Genomic DNA, 20,754 nt, shown 5'->3' with positions numbered 1-20,754 from the left:
TTTTTTAACATTTGCTAAAGTTTATCAACATTTACTATTTACTGTCACATTTCTTTTTACAGGAAAACTCGACATGTGAATATCCTACTCTTCATGGGTTATTCAACAAAGCCACAACTGGCTATTGTTACCCAGTGGTGTGAGGGCTCCAGCTTATATCATCATCTCCACATCATTGAGACCAAATTCGAGATGATCAAACTTATAGATATTGCACGGCAGACTGCACAGGGCATGGAGTAAGTTCCATTCTGTTAAATCTCTTGTAAGTTACTTTTGAAGACCATTGAGGATATTTTAAAGGTTTTAGCTATTATACTTTTGACTTACATTTTCAGTTACTGTCCAGCAACATGTAGACACTTTTAACTAATGGCTAGCAATACGATATTAAGAAATAAAATAGTCTCTCTCTAGTATAGTCTTCAGAACATATATCAAATATTTGATAGTAAATATGTGACTACAAATTTCTGTTTAGCATGCTCTAATTTAGCTAAGCAATAAGGGTTCAAAAGACAAAAATAGGCCAAAAAAAACCCCACTAAAAAGTCATTAACAGTTATTGAAGTATATAAAATGATTGTTAGTTATCCTTTCAAATTTTTTCCACGTACCCATATTTTCTATTGCAAAATGATCATCTGTGAAATAAAGTAAAAGTAAAGTAAAATGAAAGTCCGCATTTTGATCCTTTTTGAGGATTTCAAGTTGACTTGTTCATATCCATTGAATTTTGCTGTGTAATTTAAAAGATAAAAAGTTACTCTATAAAATTTATCATGGGTCAACATAGGAAACTGACTACGAAGGATAAATTTTGCATGCAAGTACAAATAAACAGGTAAATCAAAAGGTAAAATTAAATAAATTTTGAAAGCACTTTGATGAAAAAATTTAAGTAAGTAAAATATGTTTGAAAGTTCCATAGGTAGTTTAAAAATATGCATGTGTCTTAAGTTAATTTAACATTTTATAGTATACAAATGGCTTTCACATGCATAGGCCATTATGTCATTTAATCTTTGTAATGTTATGAAGTAGATATTTTTATTTTATGTTTACAGGTAAGGAAACTGAGGCTTCTAAATGACTTGTCTAGACTCCACATTTAATAAGCAGCAGCAAAGGTGTTTAAGTCAGGACTTTTGACTCCCAAACCATTATTTTTTCCCCATAACCACTATAACCACTATACTGCTTTTACATTATAAAATTAGAATAAAAAAGGTAAAAGAGTATACATGTACTGATGCCTAAAACTCTGACTCAGGATCATTTGTAGCAAATAAGCATAGAACCAAGACTCAAAACCAGATCTAGCTGTTAAATCTTCCCACTGTCCTACCCTCTCTGTCTCAAAACTAGGCAATATATCTGTAATTTAGATTGTTTATAAACCTGTATTTAGCCAAAATCCTTATTGCAGCAAATTATTACCTTATTCAATAACATTACCACTTATCCAGTAGACTTAAAACATCCCACCTCTGAATCTGAATCTGTTCAAATCTGAAAGATTATATTAAAATCTTGCAAAGAGGGACTTCCCTGGTGGCACAGTGGTTAAGAATCCGCCTGCCAATGCAGGGGACACGGGTTTGAGCCCTGGTCCGGGAGGATCCCACATGCCACGGAGCAACTAAGCCTATGGGCCATAACTACTACTGAGCCCATGTGCCGCAACTACTGAAGCCTGCGCACCTAGAGCCTGCGCGCCGCAACATGACAGGCCACCACAATGAGAAGCCCGTGCACCGCAACGAAGAGTAGCCCCTGCTCGCCACAACTAGAGAAAGCCCACACATAGCAACGAAGACCCAACGCAGCCAATTAATTAATTAATTAATTAATTAATTTTAAAAAAAATCTTGCAAAGAGTAAACCTTGGCCAGAATGGTAAACATTGAGAGAGAAACAAAGCTTGTTCTGCTCCCACCCCACCAGTCTCTTTGCTGTTTCTTCAGCAGGCCAAGCATGCTCTTTCCTCAGGGCCTTTGTACTTGTTATTTTCTTTTGGAGATAAGTACTCATGCCACAAATATTCATAGAGCTTCTCTCTTTTGTCTCTGTTCAAAAGTTGCCTTTTAAAGGAAGCCTTCTCTGATCACCTTATATAACATTTTCCTGCCCCACTCTGTCACTCTGTACCCCATTCTTGTTTTTAACACCCAATTCCATATAACATATTTGTTTATTGTCTGTCATCCCCACTAGAATACAAGCTGTACAAGAGCAGGGGTCTTGTTTTGTTCATTGTTTTATCTCTAATGCCTAGAACAAGGCCTGGCCTATGATAGATACATGTTACAAAAATTTAAAAATGAAACCATGATTACACACAACTGCATATTATTGATAGATTTACCTTCCAGAAGAGAAAGCAGTCACATCCTAGTCATATCAAAACTGAGAAATGTCGGGCTTCCCTGGTGGCGCAGTGGTTGAGCGTCCTCCTGCCGATGCAGGGGACACGGGTTCGTGCCCCGGTCCGGGAGGATCCCACATGCCGCGGAGCGGCTAGGCCCCTGAGCCATGGCCACTGAGCCTGCGCGTCCGGAGCCTGTGCTCTGCAATGGGAGGGGCCACAACAGTGAGAGGCCCGCATACCGCAAACAAACAAACAAACAAACAAACAAAAACTGAGAAATGTCAAGAAAAGGAAAAATAGTCAAAGAAGTAATAAAAGAATAACAGAGGGGAAAATGCTTTTGCTATACACAGAGGCAGCAGAGAATAGTATTAAAAATTGTTTTAGAAACAGTAAGGAGGCAGTGAAGTGCCAGTGTCGATTAAGGTAAGAAGTGATAGGAGAGAAGAACACTATCAACTTGGAATCGTTCTGTGGTCTGGGGAGTAGTTAGTTAAGAGGCAATATTTTCCCATTACTTTACAGTTTGGGATCGATAAGTATAAAGCTTTACAGTCAATTAATTTCTCTAAAATACTTTGCTTACATTTTTAAGTAACACTTACTGTATGATGAGTATGTCTGGCTATGAATGTAGATCATCCCATCAGTTTATCCTATATTTTAATAGCTGAAAAAGTATTAATTATAAAATGTAAGCCTTCTAACAGATTATATTTTTTATTACCAGCTTAAATTTAATCAAAGAAGATACATTTCCCTTCGGTTCTTTATAAGACAATATATACAACTGGGGTTAAATGTACCAACACATCTTTAGTTTCTGAAGGCTTTGGCAGATTGCAGATCCTCTTATTAAAGTGGCTATGTGATTTTCAGGTTAAGGTGACAGGTTTTTGCTCTCTTGAAACGCCACCAAAACTGTAATAATGAGAATTTTTTTGAAGCATGAACATATAAAGATGGAGAAAACAAAGAGGAAGAAAAGAATAGCAGTAACATTTTAGAAGCTAGAAAGCAGATGGAGAAGTGATAATGGACATAGTACACCCAAAAAAACTAAATTATTAACTGACTGTGGAAAAATGGAAACCAACCTGATTTGTACCACAGAATTCTCAAGTCTCAAGAATTGGCACTGTGGGGTTATCTCTGGAGGAGAAAGAGTACATAAATGAAAAGGCCTGTCTGAAATGTTTCTCTAAATCCCTTCTGCTCTGTGCCACTGGGTAGATACCCCATCCCTACCCTGGCAGTACACTGGAAATGTATTCTCTGGAGAGGGGAGAAACTCTCTGGACCCAGGACATAGCGGGAAATGGGGGTCGGGGGTGGGGTGAGTGACTGCTTACTGAGTGATGAGCAGAGAGTTCCCCTGTGCTCTTTTCATTTGCTTCCCGGACTGCTGGCAGCCAGACCTTCCCCTTCAGGCAGGAGATTGGAAGAGTTTTGTCTGAGGAATCTTACCAGCCAAGAGTAAAGACCCAAAGGTAGTGACATCAGGGACTCCACCTAGACGGGAGTACATGGGAGTTCAAACCCAAGAAGCCCATCTGCGTGCTCAGAGCTTTCCGTAGCCTTTAGTCTCAATCTGAGTAAAGACAAATTCTCTCTCAATTACCAGATATCAGAGGGAAAGTCTCTGATGCCAGTGAGAGAGAACAAATGGGGGAAAAGGCAACTAGGAATAAACAAACACAATGCAAGGAGAAGAGATACCCGCCCCCCCCAAAAAAAAACCCTATCACTTTTCTCAGAGATAAAAGAAGATTTTCTATCTATGAGACAAGAACAGATGCTTTATAAGGAACATTCAGATAACAATTAAAAATGTTAAAATGCTGATATTTACAGTACACTGGAAATTACTTTCCTTGCAATTATTAAACTTTTAAATGTCGGGTCCCTCTTCCCTTGTCTTCCACCATCATTGCACAAAGAACCAGCTAGATGTAGCTGACCAGTAACTCCACAGACTATTTAAATAGCTGCTTAATAATGTACTTCTGCACAGCCTCATTTCAAAATAGTCTGCCCCCTGCATGATTTCCAGATGCTGTTGAAAGTGATCTTTTCTACTTTGCAAAATTGACTCTAAAGTCACAGGGTATAAGCAGAGTAAGAGCATCCTATCTCATTGTATAAAGTATTGAGGTCACAGTCATTCATAAGATAAAAACTTTAGTAATTAGGAAGGTTGAATCATTGGGACTTTCAAATATGTCACCTTTATTGGATTATAGAATATAAGCACACGGTGAATGAGTGACATTTCTCCTGTGTGGTTCTGTTCTCTCTCTTCAGTAAACGATCATTTCTGATTCCTAGGTTAACTTTAAGAGGGCAGAGCTATTCTAGTGGTAGATAATTAAAGACTCACTCTTAGGAATCAGGGTTCATGTAGTATGTTTATCATCTTCTCACCTGATAGTCATTGATTCAGCCTAAGGGCCAGGGTATTTTAAAGAATAATGTTACTAAAGAAATTTCAGGACTCGTCAGTCTACCATGCTGTTTCTTTGCAGGACTTTTCATTTCAGTCTAATATTTATTTATAATTTTAAATTTAGCTTTATTATAAAATTGACTAAATGTTAAATCAAGGAGGCACAAAGAAAAGGTTGTGGTCTGTTGTTTACTCACAGGAGTGTTATATTCTGTATATAAGGTGATTAAAAATAATTTGGGGATAAATGCTCACAGTTTACTTTTTAAAATAATGAAGCGTATGCCTCCTTTTACTCATAAGTAAACCTATTTATAGGAAAGATAGAAGGATCAATTGAAGCTGAGAAGTTGGTGAACATGTATTAATGATTGAAAATAATTCTAATTAATTGAAGAATAATTCTAGCAAACGTCATTTTCTGGTAGATAAAAACAGTAATTGAGACGAGGATGCTGATAATCACAAACAATGCAAATTAAAAGAAGTACACTATTTTTTACCCACTGGAATTGGGCAAATTCCTAAATTCTGGCAAGGTTAAGTGCTGATAAAGTTTAGGGGAATTGCTTACTGGGACACTCCTGATGCAACCCAACCACCCTGGGGACATTTTGGAAGTATCTGTTAAAATGTAAAGTGTCTGGTCTACCCACAAGAAACACCAGCTTTTGTTCCAAGAGATGTGTATAGGAAGAGATGTATTACAGGAAAATATATAATAGTGAAAAATTGGAAACATAAATGTCCATCAGTAGAGGACTGATAAAGTTTGGCACATATGTGCAGGGAAAGAATATATAGCAGAAATGAATAATACATGTATCAACATCAGCTTTACAATATGTCCAGTGAGAAAAGCAAGCTGTAGCATGAGACCATCTTAAAATTTTAAAAACAAAACATTATATATATATATATTTTTAAGTCTTACATATATGTATGTAGAAGTAGTAAAGCAAAGATTAGAAGGTATATGCCAAGCTCAGTAGTTGTTTTCTCCAGGAATGGCAAAAAGGGGTCAAGATGGGGATAGCTATCAAGGAGAGAGGGGCTTTAGCTTTACCTATATAAAATTCTTGTGGTTTCTGACTTTTAATTTAAAAGATTCTACAGTTGTGTTTTACTTTCACAACCTTTTTACAGGTATAAATTTTTTAAAAAGACAGGAGGCAAATGTGTAAAAATTTAACTGGGTTAAGTATGGTGAGAATAAGTGATTTCTACATTAGCCTTTGTTGCAGTTTTTCTTAATTTCAAAATCTAAGGTATTATAAGGAAATACATAATCATTATAGAAAATTTAGAAAATGTAAACATAAATAAGCACCAATACTCCACTGAGAGAGAAGTATCATTAGTGTTTTGATGTGTAGTATTATGTATCTTTTCAGAATTCTGTATTTTAACACTGTATACAGTGGTTTGTTGTGGTTTTAAATATGGAATCACACTGGTTTTACCTTTTTTTTTACTTGCTCTTATTTTAGACATCTTTACTGATCAGTAAATATTATGTTCTGACGCCACCTCTGATACTACTAGGAACTCACTCTTTTTTTTATACCAACTGTGTTTTCTGGTTTTTTTTATATATACAGTGATATATTTAGCAATTACAGAATACTTTGTGCCAGACACTGTTCTGTGTACTTTATATATACTATCTCAATTAATCCTCAACAACCCTGTGAGGTAGATCCTATTAATTATCCCCTACTTACTGATGGAGAAACTACAGTTTAAAAGGCCAAGTGACTTGCCGCAAGCCCTTTGGTTCCAGAGTGTATTTCCTTAAACTCTACACTGTTCTACTTCTTGAGTTTAGTCAATCCTTTCAACACCTCAAGTGAGCCCTTAATGCCGTGCAGCAATCACACTTTCCCTTCCCTGGTTTTTTGCTCTTCCTCTCCCGTAGACACTGTCATACTTCCTTTATCCTCAGTTCTCCAACACCTCTTCTCCAAGAACTGTCAGCTGATAACCTTGCTTGCCATTTCATTAAGAAAATTAGAAGCACCCACCATAATATCTACCTACCTACCTACATTCATGCTCAGTTTTTCTGTTTTATCACTAAGAGTAAAAGCCAGTCCTTCAATTTGTGCACTAGATTCCATCCCCTTTCTCCTATTCACTGACATCTTTTGAGTGGCTCTCTCCTGTACATCATCAGATTTTCCTTTTCTACTGGATTTTCTCCCATTTTAAAACATCTTTCTTATCATGCACATTTGGAAGAATGCTGACAATTGTTGAACCTAGGTGGAGGGTACCAGGGTATTTATTGTACTCTTCTTTTAATTTTTCTCTATGATTAAACATTTTCATAATAAAAAAGTTGTGGAGGTCCCTTCCTTGATCCCACTTCCCTCTGAAGCTATCACCTCATTCCTCGTTTCTCATATAGTAAAACTTCTCAACAGAGTTGTTGATACGCACTCTCTAATTTTCTTCCCTCCCCTTTTGTCTTGGACTCCACTCCAATCAGGCTTTTTTGCCCCTGACCCTTCACTGAAATATCTCTGAATAAGATAATTATCATGTTGCTAGATCCAGTGGTTAACTACTCAGTCCTCAATCTTTTTGACCCATCAGAAATATATAATGCATTTGATCACACTCTTTTTCATGAAACCTCTTCTTAATCCTTTAAACTCTACCACCTGGGAGCCTTTTCAAATGACACATTTTAGGCAACCACCCCAGATCTACGGAATTGAAAACTGCATTTTAACAAGATCCCTAAGTGATTTGTATGCATACTAAAGTTTGAGAAGCACTACTTTAAATCATATTCTGATTTTCCTTCTTACTGTCTGTTCCTTCTCAGCTAGTTCTTTTTCAACTCCTTAACCTCTCTAAATATTGGAATAGTCCAGGGATTACGTTCCTTTGGTAATCCCATCCAGTTTCGTGAGTTAAAATACCATTTAATTACCTTTTCTATGCCAGTCTCCAACCAGTTCATTTCCTCTGAACTCCAGACTGTCATATCTAACTGTGTGCTCAACATCGCTTGATTGTCTAATGGACATCTCAAATTTAACATGTCTAATTCTGAGCTCCTGATCTTTTTCCTCAAGCCTGCCCTTCCAACAGTCTTTCCATCTCAGTAACTGACACCTCTGTTCTTAGGCTGCTTATGCCTGACATTTTGTACTTAATTTTTGACTCCTTTCTTTTTCTCATACCATACAACCAATCTATTAATCAACTCCTGTTAGCTCTATCTTTAAAGTATATCTAGACTCTTACAACTTCTCATCACCTATTCTGCTATCACCCTGATTCAAGCCACAGTTATCTCTTGGCTGGATGAGTGCTTTGCTTCCACCCTTACCCACCCTCGGTTTCCTCTCAGCACAGCAGCCAGGGTGGTCCTTTGAAGACTTGGGTCAGATTACGTTGCTCCTGTGCTCCTCCAGTGTCTTCACTTTTCATGCAGAAAGGAAGCCCAAGTCCTTATAATAGTCCTTGTCATGTGACCACCACCACAACCCTCCCTCCCCCACGGCCTGTTTTACTCCCTCTCTCAGCTCACTCACTACTCTTCTCCCTCTTGCTCTTTCTGTTCCAAGCCGGTTTGCCTTCTTTGCCATTCTTAGAACATGGGAAGTGCACACCTGCTGTAGGACTTGACCCTTGCTGGTCCCTCTGCCTGCTGTGTTCTTATCCCATATCTGCATGACTCCCTCCCCTCCTTTGAATCTTTACCCAAAATGTCCTTTGTAAAGAGGCCCTCCCTGGCCTAAAATGACAACCCCCTACAACTTAGCATTTTCTGTCTCCCACCTATAGAATACAGTATATTCTACTCATGCATCTTTTTTATTTTCTAGCGTCTATACTAAACTGCAAGCCCCTTGAGGGTAGGGATTTTCTGCCTTATCTCCAAGACTTAGAACAGTTGTTGCTTAGCACATGGTGGGCTTTCAATAAATATGTGTTAAATAAATGAAAGAACCTATGAAGGTGAACATAATTATTATCTCCATTTTACAGGTTAGGAATCCAAAGCTTAGAGAAATGATGTCATGTACCCAAGGTCGTATGGCTAGTAAGTGATACAGTTGGAATTCAAAGCGAAATCCGTACACTCAAAACCCATCCCCTTTCCACTATGCCTCTCTGGTCGTGTCACTTAGGTCCTCTGGGCTCTGGTTTTCCCATCAGTATAAGTGGAATTATTGCCTTTTTGCTTGCCTCACAAAGAAACACAAAGGTCATAAAACGAAGTGATGTAAAAATATCCTGAGAACTTGAAAATGCTTTACGTGTACAAGAGGGTGATAGTAATTCTTTGTTTTCTTATAGAAGTTTTACAGTTTTTGCTTTTAGTTTTAGTTCTTCAACCCACTTCAAATTGGTATGAGGTAAGGGTTGAAGGTTTTTTTCCCTCATACGGGTATCCAATTGTCCCAGCAACATTTGTTCAAATATCTATCCTTTCCCACATTGAGCTGTCTTGCTCTTATAAATAAACAAATATCATGCTTCTGATTTTATGTATTTGGGCTTATGAATGTTTGAAGTGAACTTAAAAAGAGAGAATAGCATAGTTTTTGCTATTCCATCAATATCATGATATTCCATGTTTACAATACATTCTCATTTATTCTCTTCAGGCCAGTGTTGTACTTAAGAAACTATGATGAGAATATTTTCCAGAGAGGGATTATACCCTCTCTAATGCAGGTCCCAGATAGGAAACAAAAAAGACATACAAATATCATATTCATGGACTAGAAAACTCAACATTGTTAAGATGTCTGTTCTTTCCAAATTGATCTATAGAATCTATAGGTTCAGTGCAGTCCCAGTCAAAGTCTCAGCAGGATTTTTTGTAGAAATTCACAAGTTGATCCTAAAATGTATATGGAAATGCAGTGGCTAGAATAGTCAAGACAGTTTTGCAAAAGAACAAAGTTGAAGGACATTTAGTGTGAGATTTCAAAACTTTCTATAAAGCCACAGTAATCAAGACACTGTGATATTGGCATAAGGATAGATGTGTGAGTCAACACAGGGAGGAAAGAAAGCCTACAAATATATCTATTATGTCTATGGTCAGTTGTCTTTTTTTTTTTTAACCAAGATGCTAGGGCAATTCATGGAGAAAGGATAGTCCTTTCAACAGATGTTTCTGGGACAACTGTATATCCATATAGGATAAATAAATAGCCCTTTCCTGATACAAGGCATGAATATTCATTCAAAATGGATCACAGATCTAAGACTAAAAGGTGAACATCTTAAACTTCTAGAAGAAACATAGGAGAAAATCACTGTGGCCCAAAGATAGGCAAAGATTTCTTAGGACACAAAAATTAAGAACCGTAGAAGAAAAAATTCGTAAATTGGACTTCATCAAAACTCAAAACTTTTGCTTTTTTGAAAGACATTGTTAAGAAAATGAAAAGACAAGCCTCAGTCTTGAAGAAAATGTTTGCAAGATACATTATCTGGTGAAAGAAGTGTATCCAAAGCATATATAGAACTCTTACAACTCAGTAATAAGACAAACTACCCAGTGGAAAAATGGGCAAAAGATTGGAGTAATTTATTAAAGAATATAAAAGAATGGCAAATAAGCAATGCAAAGATGTTCAATATGTGAGGCATTAAAATAGACGAGGTTCCCCTGCACACCCGCTAGAACGCTTATAATCAAAGCCAGCAATACCAGGTTTATTAGCAAGGATGCCGAGTAACCAGAATTCTTATACATTGCTGATGAGGATCTTAAATGGTACAACCACTTTGGCAGTTTCTTTTAAAATTAAAATTACCATATGAGCAATTCTAATCCTACTGATTTCCCCAAAAGAAATGAAAACAAGTCAGCAACAAAGATTTGTACATGAATGTTTATAGTATGTTATTCATAATTGCCAAAAAACACAGCAACCCAAATGTCTGACAGGTAACTGGGTAAGTTATGGTATATCTGTACACTCTTAATACTGCATGCAGCCAGTGTGTGAATCTCAGGATCATGCTGAGCCAAAGAAGCCGTATGTTTTTGTTTATGTGAAATTCTAGAAAAGGCAAAACTAATCACTAGTGACAGAAATCATTATCAATGGTTGCCTGAGCCTCGGGTGGGTGTTATTAATTGCAGAAATGTGTGAAGAAACTTCTAGGGGTGATGGATATCCATCTTGATTGTAGTTGGTCTTTAGACAAGTGTATATATATGTGTTTGTGAAAAACCCTTTAAACTGTGCATAAAAATTGGGTGCATTTTGTGTTGTATACTAGTTATACCTGTCAACAAATTTGATTTTTTTAACGCAAGAGAAACTGAAAAATCTAAGTAAAAATAGAATTTAGGCCACTATAGAGCACAACTGAAAAATGTGTGAACTCCATGTATTAAGGATTTTAATTATTTTAAAGTGGTAAATGATTACTGACTAACCAGGAGTAGCAGAATGGCATTCCCTTTGGTCTTGCTCACTTCCCACATTGTGATTATGAGGGCTTGGAGGGCAACAAAGTAGAAGGGAGACCAGAATTTGAAACTGTATTTGGGTAAAATAACACCTTGTCACCACCGTCATGCATACCAGTCCAGTCAACTGCTAAATTCTCTACTGGTGTCAGAGGAGAGATTTAGCTTGCTGTGTGAAGACTGATGAACTTTTTTGAAATTGTGTAGCATTAGATGAAAGAGGACTGAAGTGCTAATGTCTGTGTAGGCCAGTCATTTGGTTTTAGAAATAGTAGAAAATACAAGAAAATAGCAAACTTGAGTGAGAGATACTTGAGGCTTTTATAAATAGACTAGACTGGTAAATGCCTGCACCTATAGATGATGTAGGCATAGTATTTGAATTTCAGCAAGGTATTTGAATAATATTTCTCATGATATTCTTGAGGATAAGATGGAGATATGTAACAAACGAAGAATTTAACTAGGTTCATAATTGTATTATTGTCATACCTGAAGCTCTTAAGCTGGGAGATTTTTGTCCTCCTTCTTCTCTTGAATATGACTGCGTATTTACAGATAACTTAGATGAAAACTAAAATTTTAATAAGCTGAAATTATAGGTCATGTCTACAAAATATGAAATCTTATCCAAGTCCAGAAAAGAGAAGTATACAAATGTTGGATGAGGGAAATGGTTTTGTAGGAGCAATGCAAGAATAACAACTCTCTAGGGTTGTAATTGAATATAATTTTAATAGGAGCCAGTAGAGTGACTGTGGCTGCCATAATAATAATGGCTGGTGCAATAAACATTTTTTCCCGCTGTAAGGAAGATGAAGATGAATTTGGGTTTTGTTTTTGTTTTTTCTGTTTTTTGAGATTCCAAATATAAGTGAGATCATACAGTATTTGTCTTTCTCTGACTTATCTCACTTAGCATAATGCCCTTGAGATCCATCCATGTTGTCATAAATGACAGGATTTCCTTCTTTTTTTATGGCTTATTCCTGTGTGTATGTATGTGTGTGTTACATTTTCTTTATCCATTCATGGACACTTAGGTTGTTTCCATGTCTTGATTGTTGTGAATAATGCTGCAGTGAACATGAGAGTGCAAATAACTCTTTGAGATCCTGATTTAAATTCTTTTGGATATATATATATATACCCAAAAGGGGAATTGCTACATCATATGGTAATTCTGTTTCTAAGTTTTTGAGGAACCTGCAGTCTGTTTTCCATAGCAACTGCACCAATTTATATTCCCACCAACAGTGCATAAGTATTCCCTTTACTCCTCGCCAACATTTGGTATTTCTTGTCTTTTTGATAATAGCCATTCTAACATATATGAGGTGATATCTCATTGTGGTTTTGATTTGCATTTCCCTGGTGATTAGTGATGTTGAACACCTTTTCATGTATGTATGTACCTGTTGGCCATTTGTATGTCTTCTTTGGGAAAATGTCTATTTTTAAAACTAGATTGGGTTTTTTGCTACTGAGTTGTATGAGTTCTTTATATTTTTTTGGTATCCCCTTATCAGATATATGATTTGCAAATATTTTCTCCCAGTTGGTAGGTTAGCTTTTCATCTTGTTGGTGGTTTCCTGTGCTGTGCAGAAGCTTTTTAGTTTGGTGTAGTCCCACTTGTTTGTTTTTGCTTTTGTTGCCTTTACTTCTGGTGTCAGACCCAAACAACTTGTCATCAAGTCCAATGTCAAGGAGTTTACTGCCTATGTTTTCTTCTAGGAGTTTTATGGTTTCAGGTCTTACATTTAAGGGGAGGATGAAGATGAGAATCTCACTCTAGTTTGTGTTGATTAGATCAAATCTAGAGCATTGTATTTCCTTTTGGGGCATCATATTATGGTCTAAAAAGAATGTTGAAAAGCTGAATCTTGAGTAAGACCTTGGAAGAAGCAGTGTAGAGAACAAATTTTACTGGATGATTTGCCAGCTTTAAGATTAAATTGAGTCTGTAGATGGACACTTTTTCTTTTACAAGGAAGGAGGCTCCTAACAGAAACCTATCAAGAGAATGATATTCATTTAGTTTATAGCATATTTTTTCTTTCCTGCTACTTTTATAAACTTATAAGGTTCTACTTAACATCTTCAAAAGGTAAGAAGGAGGTCCAATTTAATTGTCCTATGTAATGGATAGACCTTTGCATCATCTGTAGCAAAGTCAGTTTATTCTTGTTCCCTTCCTTACCCTCAATCAGTTATGTGGTTTTTGGCGTCTTCCATTGTAACTGGTTGGTGCTTAGGAAATTATGGTTTAGTGTCAGCCTAAATAGAATTATTTAGGGTAGTAATTACTCTGGAATATTAGGTAGGGATTGAGGTATGATACCTATCCCATTTTTCCAGCTGGGGAATTTAAGTCTCTTTTCTTTCCAACCTTCCATTATATAGACCTGGATTTGTGTTCTTTTGCTGCTTTTGTTATAGAAGTGTTACAGAAAGAGTTTATTAAATGAGATATAAGTTAGTAAAGCAATTTCTAAACAATAGAGGATTACACAAGAATAAAGTAGTGTTATTTCAAGTTGCAACTATATGCAACTTTGGCCTATAATAGATTTATGCTGTTTATGGTTATATCACTAGCTCAGCCATCATATTTATATCTTGTTAATTACCTAGTACTTTCCTGGGCAGAAATTTTCTCTCTTCAACCCTCTAGTTACATTTCTGTCTACCTTATTCTTGCTGTATTTCTTTGTATCAGATTTGTTGAAAGGATTGACACTATCCATCAATACCTTTATCTTCCCATCTTATAACTTCATCATGCCTTCGTATTTTCATGTATACCATCCATTTGTTGTTGTTATTGTTGTTTTTAATTTCAAAGAAGACAGAATGTCTTTTCAAAGACCAACACCTTATCTGTACACTAAATACCAGACTGAAGCACTGTGCTCCACCGCCAGCACCATCACCTGTCCCCTTTTCTTTCTAATGAGGATAAGGTCTCCCCATCTTGGAACAGCTTTTGATTGAGACTCATTTTTCTCCATCTGTTTTTTACCTTTGTTTGCCACTGCAGAACTTTTTAAGCAAATGAGACCTATGACATCATGTTTTTTTTCAATGGAAGAGTGACAGTGTGATGTCGTATATCAAATGCTAGGCCTAAAAAATCATAACAGCAAGATAAGTTCAGATTGTGATAAATGCTGTGAAGGAAGTAAACAGTATCATGTAAGAGTAATTGGAGGAGAAGGAGTTACTTGTATAAACAAGTAATTTTAAATGAAAATTTGGTCTGAGAAAAAATTTCGAGATCTTGATGTCTGGATGAGAAAACTTAATTGAAGGTGAGAAAGTGTAAATAATAAACTTAATTATTTGCAAATCTTTCATTTTTAAAGTGTTCATTACATAATTTTGATTATATCATTTGAATTTTAAGGTTTTACTTTAAGACAAAATTTATTTCCTAAAAGTCATTGTTAGATTTCAGAAGTCTCATATGTCTGTTCTTTCCCGTATTAAATGAAGAAAAATAACCTTGATTAGGACATTATATGCATCTCATTGTATTTGAGTCAACAGATATGTATTGAATACCTACCACATGCCAGGCACTGTACTAGGCACTGGGGATAAACAGAAATAAACTAGACACAGCTCTTTCCCTCAATAAAGTCAACTAAGACAGTTCTTAGGGGTATCAGATGATTTAAACTTATCACTGACTTTGAAATAGATTCACTGTGTCCATTACATTGGAAAGTTAGCTCCTCACTAGTTTTAAGAAGGTATTTTAAGAATATGTAATTCTACTTTTAAAAATAGTTTTATTTTACCAAATGGAGTTTACATTCCAAATAGAAAGTGAACATAAGCAGGTGAAAAAAATACATGAATCAAACTGTTAAAATAATTACTACATAACTGAACAGGGGAAAGAAAGATCACTTGTGGTTGAGTCTTGGGAAAGCTTCACTTAGGAGTCATAATGTATATTGAATCTTAAAGAAAAAGTATGATTCAGTAGAGAATAGAATGAAAGCTAATTTGGTGTGAGAGGGGAGCATTGGTCACAGAGGTGGGATTAAATACCAAGGTATAATTAAAGGACCTGGATAAATAGGCTTGACTGGAGTGGAAGGTTTGTATTGGTAAATAATAAAAGATAAAGCAAAGTCTTTCAATAGAAAAGATTTTGGTTGTACCATAATAGTAATATGGTCCGAAAATCCTTAGTTCACTTGCAGTCTATTTTACTATTTCTTATTTAAAGGGGTTATGTACAGTTTGCAGTTGTATCATGATTCTAAATAAATCTTTATTTACACCCCTAAATGTGTTCTATAGATACTGAGGCCAGAGTCTTTAGCTCTACTCAGGTTAAAATGATGTTTTGTTTTTCAGTTACTTACACGCCAAGTCAATCATCCACAGAGACCTCAAGAGTAATAGTATCCTTCCTGAATTTGTCTGCGAAGTTTGAAAACATCCTGACCTTTTCTCCTGCATTTTATCTTCACATTATGTAAAAACAGTTTTCATGCTAAGTTCAATAATACACTGTAAAGGGAATTAATAAATGGGTTTACACAAGAGTATAGTAGTACAAGGTACTACAACCTGCTTTTGGTTTTTGAACAATTGACCATTACAAAAAAACCTATCAAGTCATTATGATAGTAGGACTCTTTGATTGCTTGTTTATGTTCTATAAGCAGTACAAAATGCATAGTTTTGTAGCTATCTACTAGTTTCTTTCAGTGCTCTGACCTTGCTCAGTGGTAGTTGAGATGTAACTGAAGGCTCTACATTATATAACAATGAGGTGAGAAAAACGTAACGTTTCTTCTTCCATAAGCCCAGATTAAGATCCTGTCTGCCAGTTGACCTCCTTCATTCCAGTGAAGAGCCTTTACAGCTTTCCCAGCAGTGCCAGAAAGATATTTGGGCCTACATTACTGAAATCTAATGGGAAAGTTTCAATGTCTCCTCCCATAAACTTAGGAAAACATCTCACCTCATCCTACCACATTTCAAGCACCAGATATCTTAAAAGCAGGTCACAGAGTCCAAATAACACTATTTTTAAAACATATTTATTAACTTTAAAAGGAAATATGAAGTACTATACTTCTTTAAAGAATATCATAATATATAGAATTATAGAAATTAGATCTCTTACCTAAATTTTTCGTAATGGTTGCTTTGATAGGAAAATGAGATCTGTTGTTTTCCTTTACTTACTACACCTCAGATATTTTTCTTCATGAAGACCTCACAGTAAAAATAGGTGATTTTGGTCTAGCCACAGTGAAATCTCGATGGAGTGGGTCCCATCAATTTGAACAGTTGTCTGGATCCATTTTGTGGATGGTAAGAATTGAGGCTATTTCTCCATTAATTAAATTTTTGGACCCTGAGATGCTGTTGAGTTATTAGAAAGTCACTGAAGATTTCAACTATAGTATTTTCATAGTTCTCAGTATTCACAAAAATCAATGTTGATCTTATTTTATATATAAATAGATTTTAACTTTTTTCTTTATCTTTAAAAAGATTATGAAACCAGTTTCAGTATATTTCAAACAAAAAGTGTATTTTATAAACACTGTTTAAATTTTATTCAGATTGTCTCTTTAAAATATTTTGTGTTCAGAATGTTCTGTGTATCCTGTTTCAAAAAAAAAAGTATGCAATTTAAGCAGGTGTGATCTGTAGCCATTATTAAGGTTTCAATAAAAGAATTACTCCCTTTAAGAGAGAGGCTGTTTCACAATCTTATTTAAGCCTAAATTGGAAAGTTACTTTCTTTAGACTAGAAAGAACCATATAATTATGTGCAGCTGGGAAAGGAAAGACAAAAACAAAAATGAAAGGTAGATTTTTAACACTGTCAGTTTTGTGTGCCCTGCATAGCTCTTTCTCTTTCTTTATTCCTATTTCTGCTTTGTGGAAAATAAGGAAGAGAAGTTATAAGAGAAGGGAACTAAAACTTCTGTGCAGTTACTTTCAGCAGGCTGTGAAAAGGGCAGCATAGGATCATTTTCTTAAGCCAGCTGTTCTCAGGAGGGTCCTTAAGACCCTTTTAGAGGTCCCCAAGGTTGTCCTGTGTGAAACTAGATTTTTCTTCATATTCTTCAACACATCAGAGCAGATTGAATGCATAAGCAAATATGTGACTCTAGCTGGCTGCTGTTAAATCAGTCAAAAAAAATTGCAGGGACTTCCCTGGTGGTCCAGTGGTTAAGACTCCACGCTTCCACTGCAGGGGATACGGGATCAATCCGTGGTCGGGAACTAAGATCCAACATGCTGCGCAGTGTGGCAAAAAAAAAAAAAAAAAAGCAATACTATTCTTCTCACTAAACTTTGTTTTTGAAAATACAGTTACTTTTCATTAAAAAATGGGTGATCTATGTTAACATCTAATGACTGTTTTGTTATTTAAATTAATAAATATTTTAACAGTTTCTCAGTTAAGTTTTAATATGAATATCCACAGGTATAATCCACATAAACAGAAGCTTCTTGGGGTTGTCCATAATTTTTAAGACTGATAAAGAGTCCTGAGACCAAAAAGTTTGAGAACGTCTTTTCCAGGCTGAATACAGGGTGTCCCAGAACTCTTAGTGCAGTTTTAGGCTTTAAATAACTGAATCTGCAGTAAGACTTTGAGACACCCTGCTGGAAATAGAAAAGCTGCAAGGGCTTTCAAAGCCACATTTGCCTAAATTCCCTGAACTTATCTGTAGCAGTTCCATAAGGAGAATTCCAAGGTAGGATTCTGAATTAATCAAGATACGCCTAGGGTTAAATTTGGCCATGATTTCTTGTAATAATAACTGGCATTAGAGTGGCAAGGTGGGAAGGGGGCGGCATTGGACTTGGAGTCATAAGGTCTGTACTCTCGTGCTGTTTGACTCTTAACTTGCACATTTCTTGACCTCCTCCAAGTCTCTCCATCTTTAACATTGGGTTGAACTAGTGGATTTTGAATGCATTTTCTCAGGTTTAGTAATTAGAGTTAGCTATATTTTTTTCTTCAATATATGTTTGTTTTAATAAATAGTTATAAACAAGAAGCTAATTAATCATTGTAATCTGGATCTCAGATACCTTTAAGGCATATACCTTGTAACAAAGATAACAGTGTATCCTAAGGGGGAGAGAAATTGCAAAACCTACAATTATAAAGAAACATTGTTACATGTTTTAAAGGTGTGTTTATTTTAACTACTGCAGGGAAAGTTAGGCTCAGTTAAGTCTCCAGATTTGTCCTTTTCCAAAAACCTTAGTTTATACAGTTTATAGACTACTATTATACATGAAGGTTTATATTCTCTTTTAATTTCTTTTTTGTTGATACCTGGGTAGATGGGTTCATCCTTTATTCCATCAAGCTGCGTTTTAAGACAAGAGATTAGTCAGTAGTACAATTAATTGTTGAGTAAAATCCTTTTTGGGTTGATGTTGCTTTCAGAAACAAATATAGTATATCCATAGACTAGGAGAGAAGAGTTTGTTCAGAACCAAAGGTTATGTAATTCTCTGAATTATTTACAATAGTATTCTCAACCTTGCTTTATTTATATCTTAAAGAAGAAAGAAACTTCTGTGAAAATTTTTACAAATTACTAAATTAATTGAAGATAAATCATGCATTTCTTATAAATAGATCCCATACGACCTTTCATCAAACCATCTACCAACAACAGTGAGGTAAAACTAAATTTTAAAAGGGTAGTTCTTACAGTGTCCCTCACAGAAATTGTGTTCTGGCTTTGAAAATTATGTCTGTATCATAACCAGCCTCTTATATTCTGGCTTGTTCATTACATCACAGTTGTATGTGGTTTATTTTGCGCTGTACTACCAAGAGCAGTTATCAATAAAATAAATGACAAAAGCAAATAGATACAACCTTCTTCACTGCATGCCCCCCCAATCCTTTACTCTCATCTGGATCTCCCACACATCTTTCATCAGTGGTTCTCAACCTTGGTTGGACATTAAAGTCATCCAGGGAACTATAAAAACACAATTGAAGCTGTTCCCATCCCCAGGCTCTGATGGTATATTATTGGGCTAGAATGTAGTCTGGATGTTGAGAGGTTAAAGGCTGCACAGGTGAGTCTGTTTTGCAGGTGAGGCTGGATGCTGTTATTGCCTGCCTTGAGAGATAGCCTGACCTGCCTTACCCTGACCAATAACCAAGAATCTTGTCCCAGGTCTTTCATTTTTGCAGTTAGTCCTGGTTTTGGTATCAAATTAATGTTTTCACAAAGTTTTTTAATACCCTACAGTTTCTCTAATTTCTTCCAAATGAAACAATACAGAAGATGCAAGGTGAAAGAACTCCTTTAAGCTAAGATTTAATCAACCGTTTATTGTATTTCATGTAAACAGCTAATAAGAAATCTAGCTGTAGAATACAGTGACTGAAATGTGTAAAGATGTAACAAATATGATTAGGTCTGTATCTTTGCCCAAGAAGCAGCAGCCAAAAGATTCTTTATACCATCTTCTACTAAATCTACCTACTGTCTATTGCTTTTGTTATTAAAGCATCCATAGCATATTTATACCGCTTTTGGAGGCAAGAAAGGAGTTTGAGTTTATCAGTCTTGAAATTTTACCATTATTGTCTAAGGTGCCCTGGGATAAGTAGAATCATTTGTACCAGTGGGAAAACTTAAATTCTAAGGTGATTACCGTAGTGGTTGTGCTACTTCCAAACATCTCATAACAGCAGGTCTAGTATTTCTTTCCTGAATCAGGAATGGAAGGTAGGAACTCACTCTTGATAGGGTAAGTCATGGGAAAAATTCAAATGGCAGTGATGGTATTTTGTACAGAAAGAGGCAGCTGATAAAATTATAAAATCTTAATAATGTGTAGTACTGCCTCTCTCAGAGTTTACAGAGCATTTTTAAAAATTTATCTTTCATAATCAGTTTTATTTCTTTGGCCATAAATAAGAATTGATTACATATTACATGGATTATTTAATGATAAGAGCATTGTTCTGGGAATTATAATAGTTTGGTTTTCAGTCTTTATTCAGTTGATATGAAGAATAAACAAGAATATTTTTCTTTTTATGTTCTACCAGGCACCAGAAGTAATCAGAATGCAAGATAAAAACCCATATAGCTTTCAGTCAGATGTATATGCATTTGGGATCGTTCTGTATGAATTGATGACCGGACAGTTACCTTATTCAAACATCAACAACAGGGACCAGGTAAATATTTACCATCTCTTGAGGTTCATTTTACTGTTTGTAGAAAGGCTCCAATTCATTGTAGAAAAGAGGTATTGGATCCTGGGTAAGCATGAAAGATAGATGTCTTGATCTTTGTCACCAGTTTTAGAACCTTTTGTATACTTTTGGCAGTAATAGCAGCATGTAAGGCCTTTCCTGGAAATATCATGCTTAAGTCTTGTAGTGGAGTAAAACTCCTGATCTTCTGACTAGAAACTAAAGATGCAATAATGATTATACCTCATGC

The 20,754-nt window shown here is 35.8% G+C and overlaps 1 protein-coding gene across 3 annotated transcripts in view; it reads left to right on the top strand.

The window, feature by feature from the left end:
* The window catches only part of BRAF (B-Raf proto-oncogene, serine/threonine kinase), a 155,269-nt gene that overhangs the window by 116,472 nt on the left and 18,043 nt on the right, over positions 1 to 20,754 (top strand). For all 3 annotated transcript variants that reach the window (XM_060107620.1, XM_060107622.1, XM_060107621.1), the window contains exons 13-16: positions 63 to 239; positions 15,647 to 15,693; positions 16,497 to 16,615; positions 20,355 to 20,486. In XM_060107620.1, coding sequence (XP_059963603.1) covers positions 63 to 239; positions 15,647 to 15,693; positions 16,497 to 16,615; positions 20,355 to 20,486 — 475 coding nt within the window. The remainder of the gene's footprint in view (positions 1 to 62; positions 240 to 15,646; positions 15,694 to 16,496; positions 16,616 to 20,354; positions 20,487 to 20,754) is intronic.

The sequence above is a fragment of the Mesoplodon densirostris genome, chromosome 9 (assembly GCF_025265405.1).
Source record: "Mesoplodon densirostris isolate mMesDen1 chromosome 9, mMesDen1 primary haplotype, whole genome shotgun sequence".
NCBI classification, from domain to species: domain Eukaryota; kingdom Metazoa; phylum Chordata; class Mammalia; order Artiodactyla; family Ziphiidae; genus Mesoplodon; species Mesoplodon densirostris.
The sequence above is the reverse complement of the archived record's forward strand: the minus strand, read 5'-3'. Positions and strand labels throughout refer to the sequence as shown.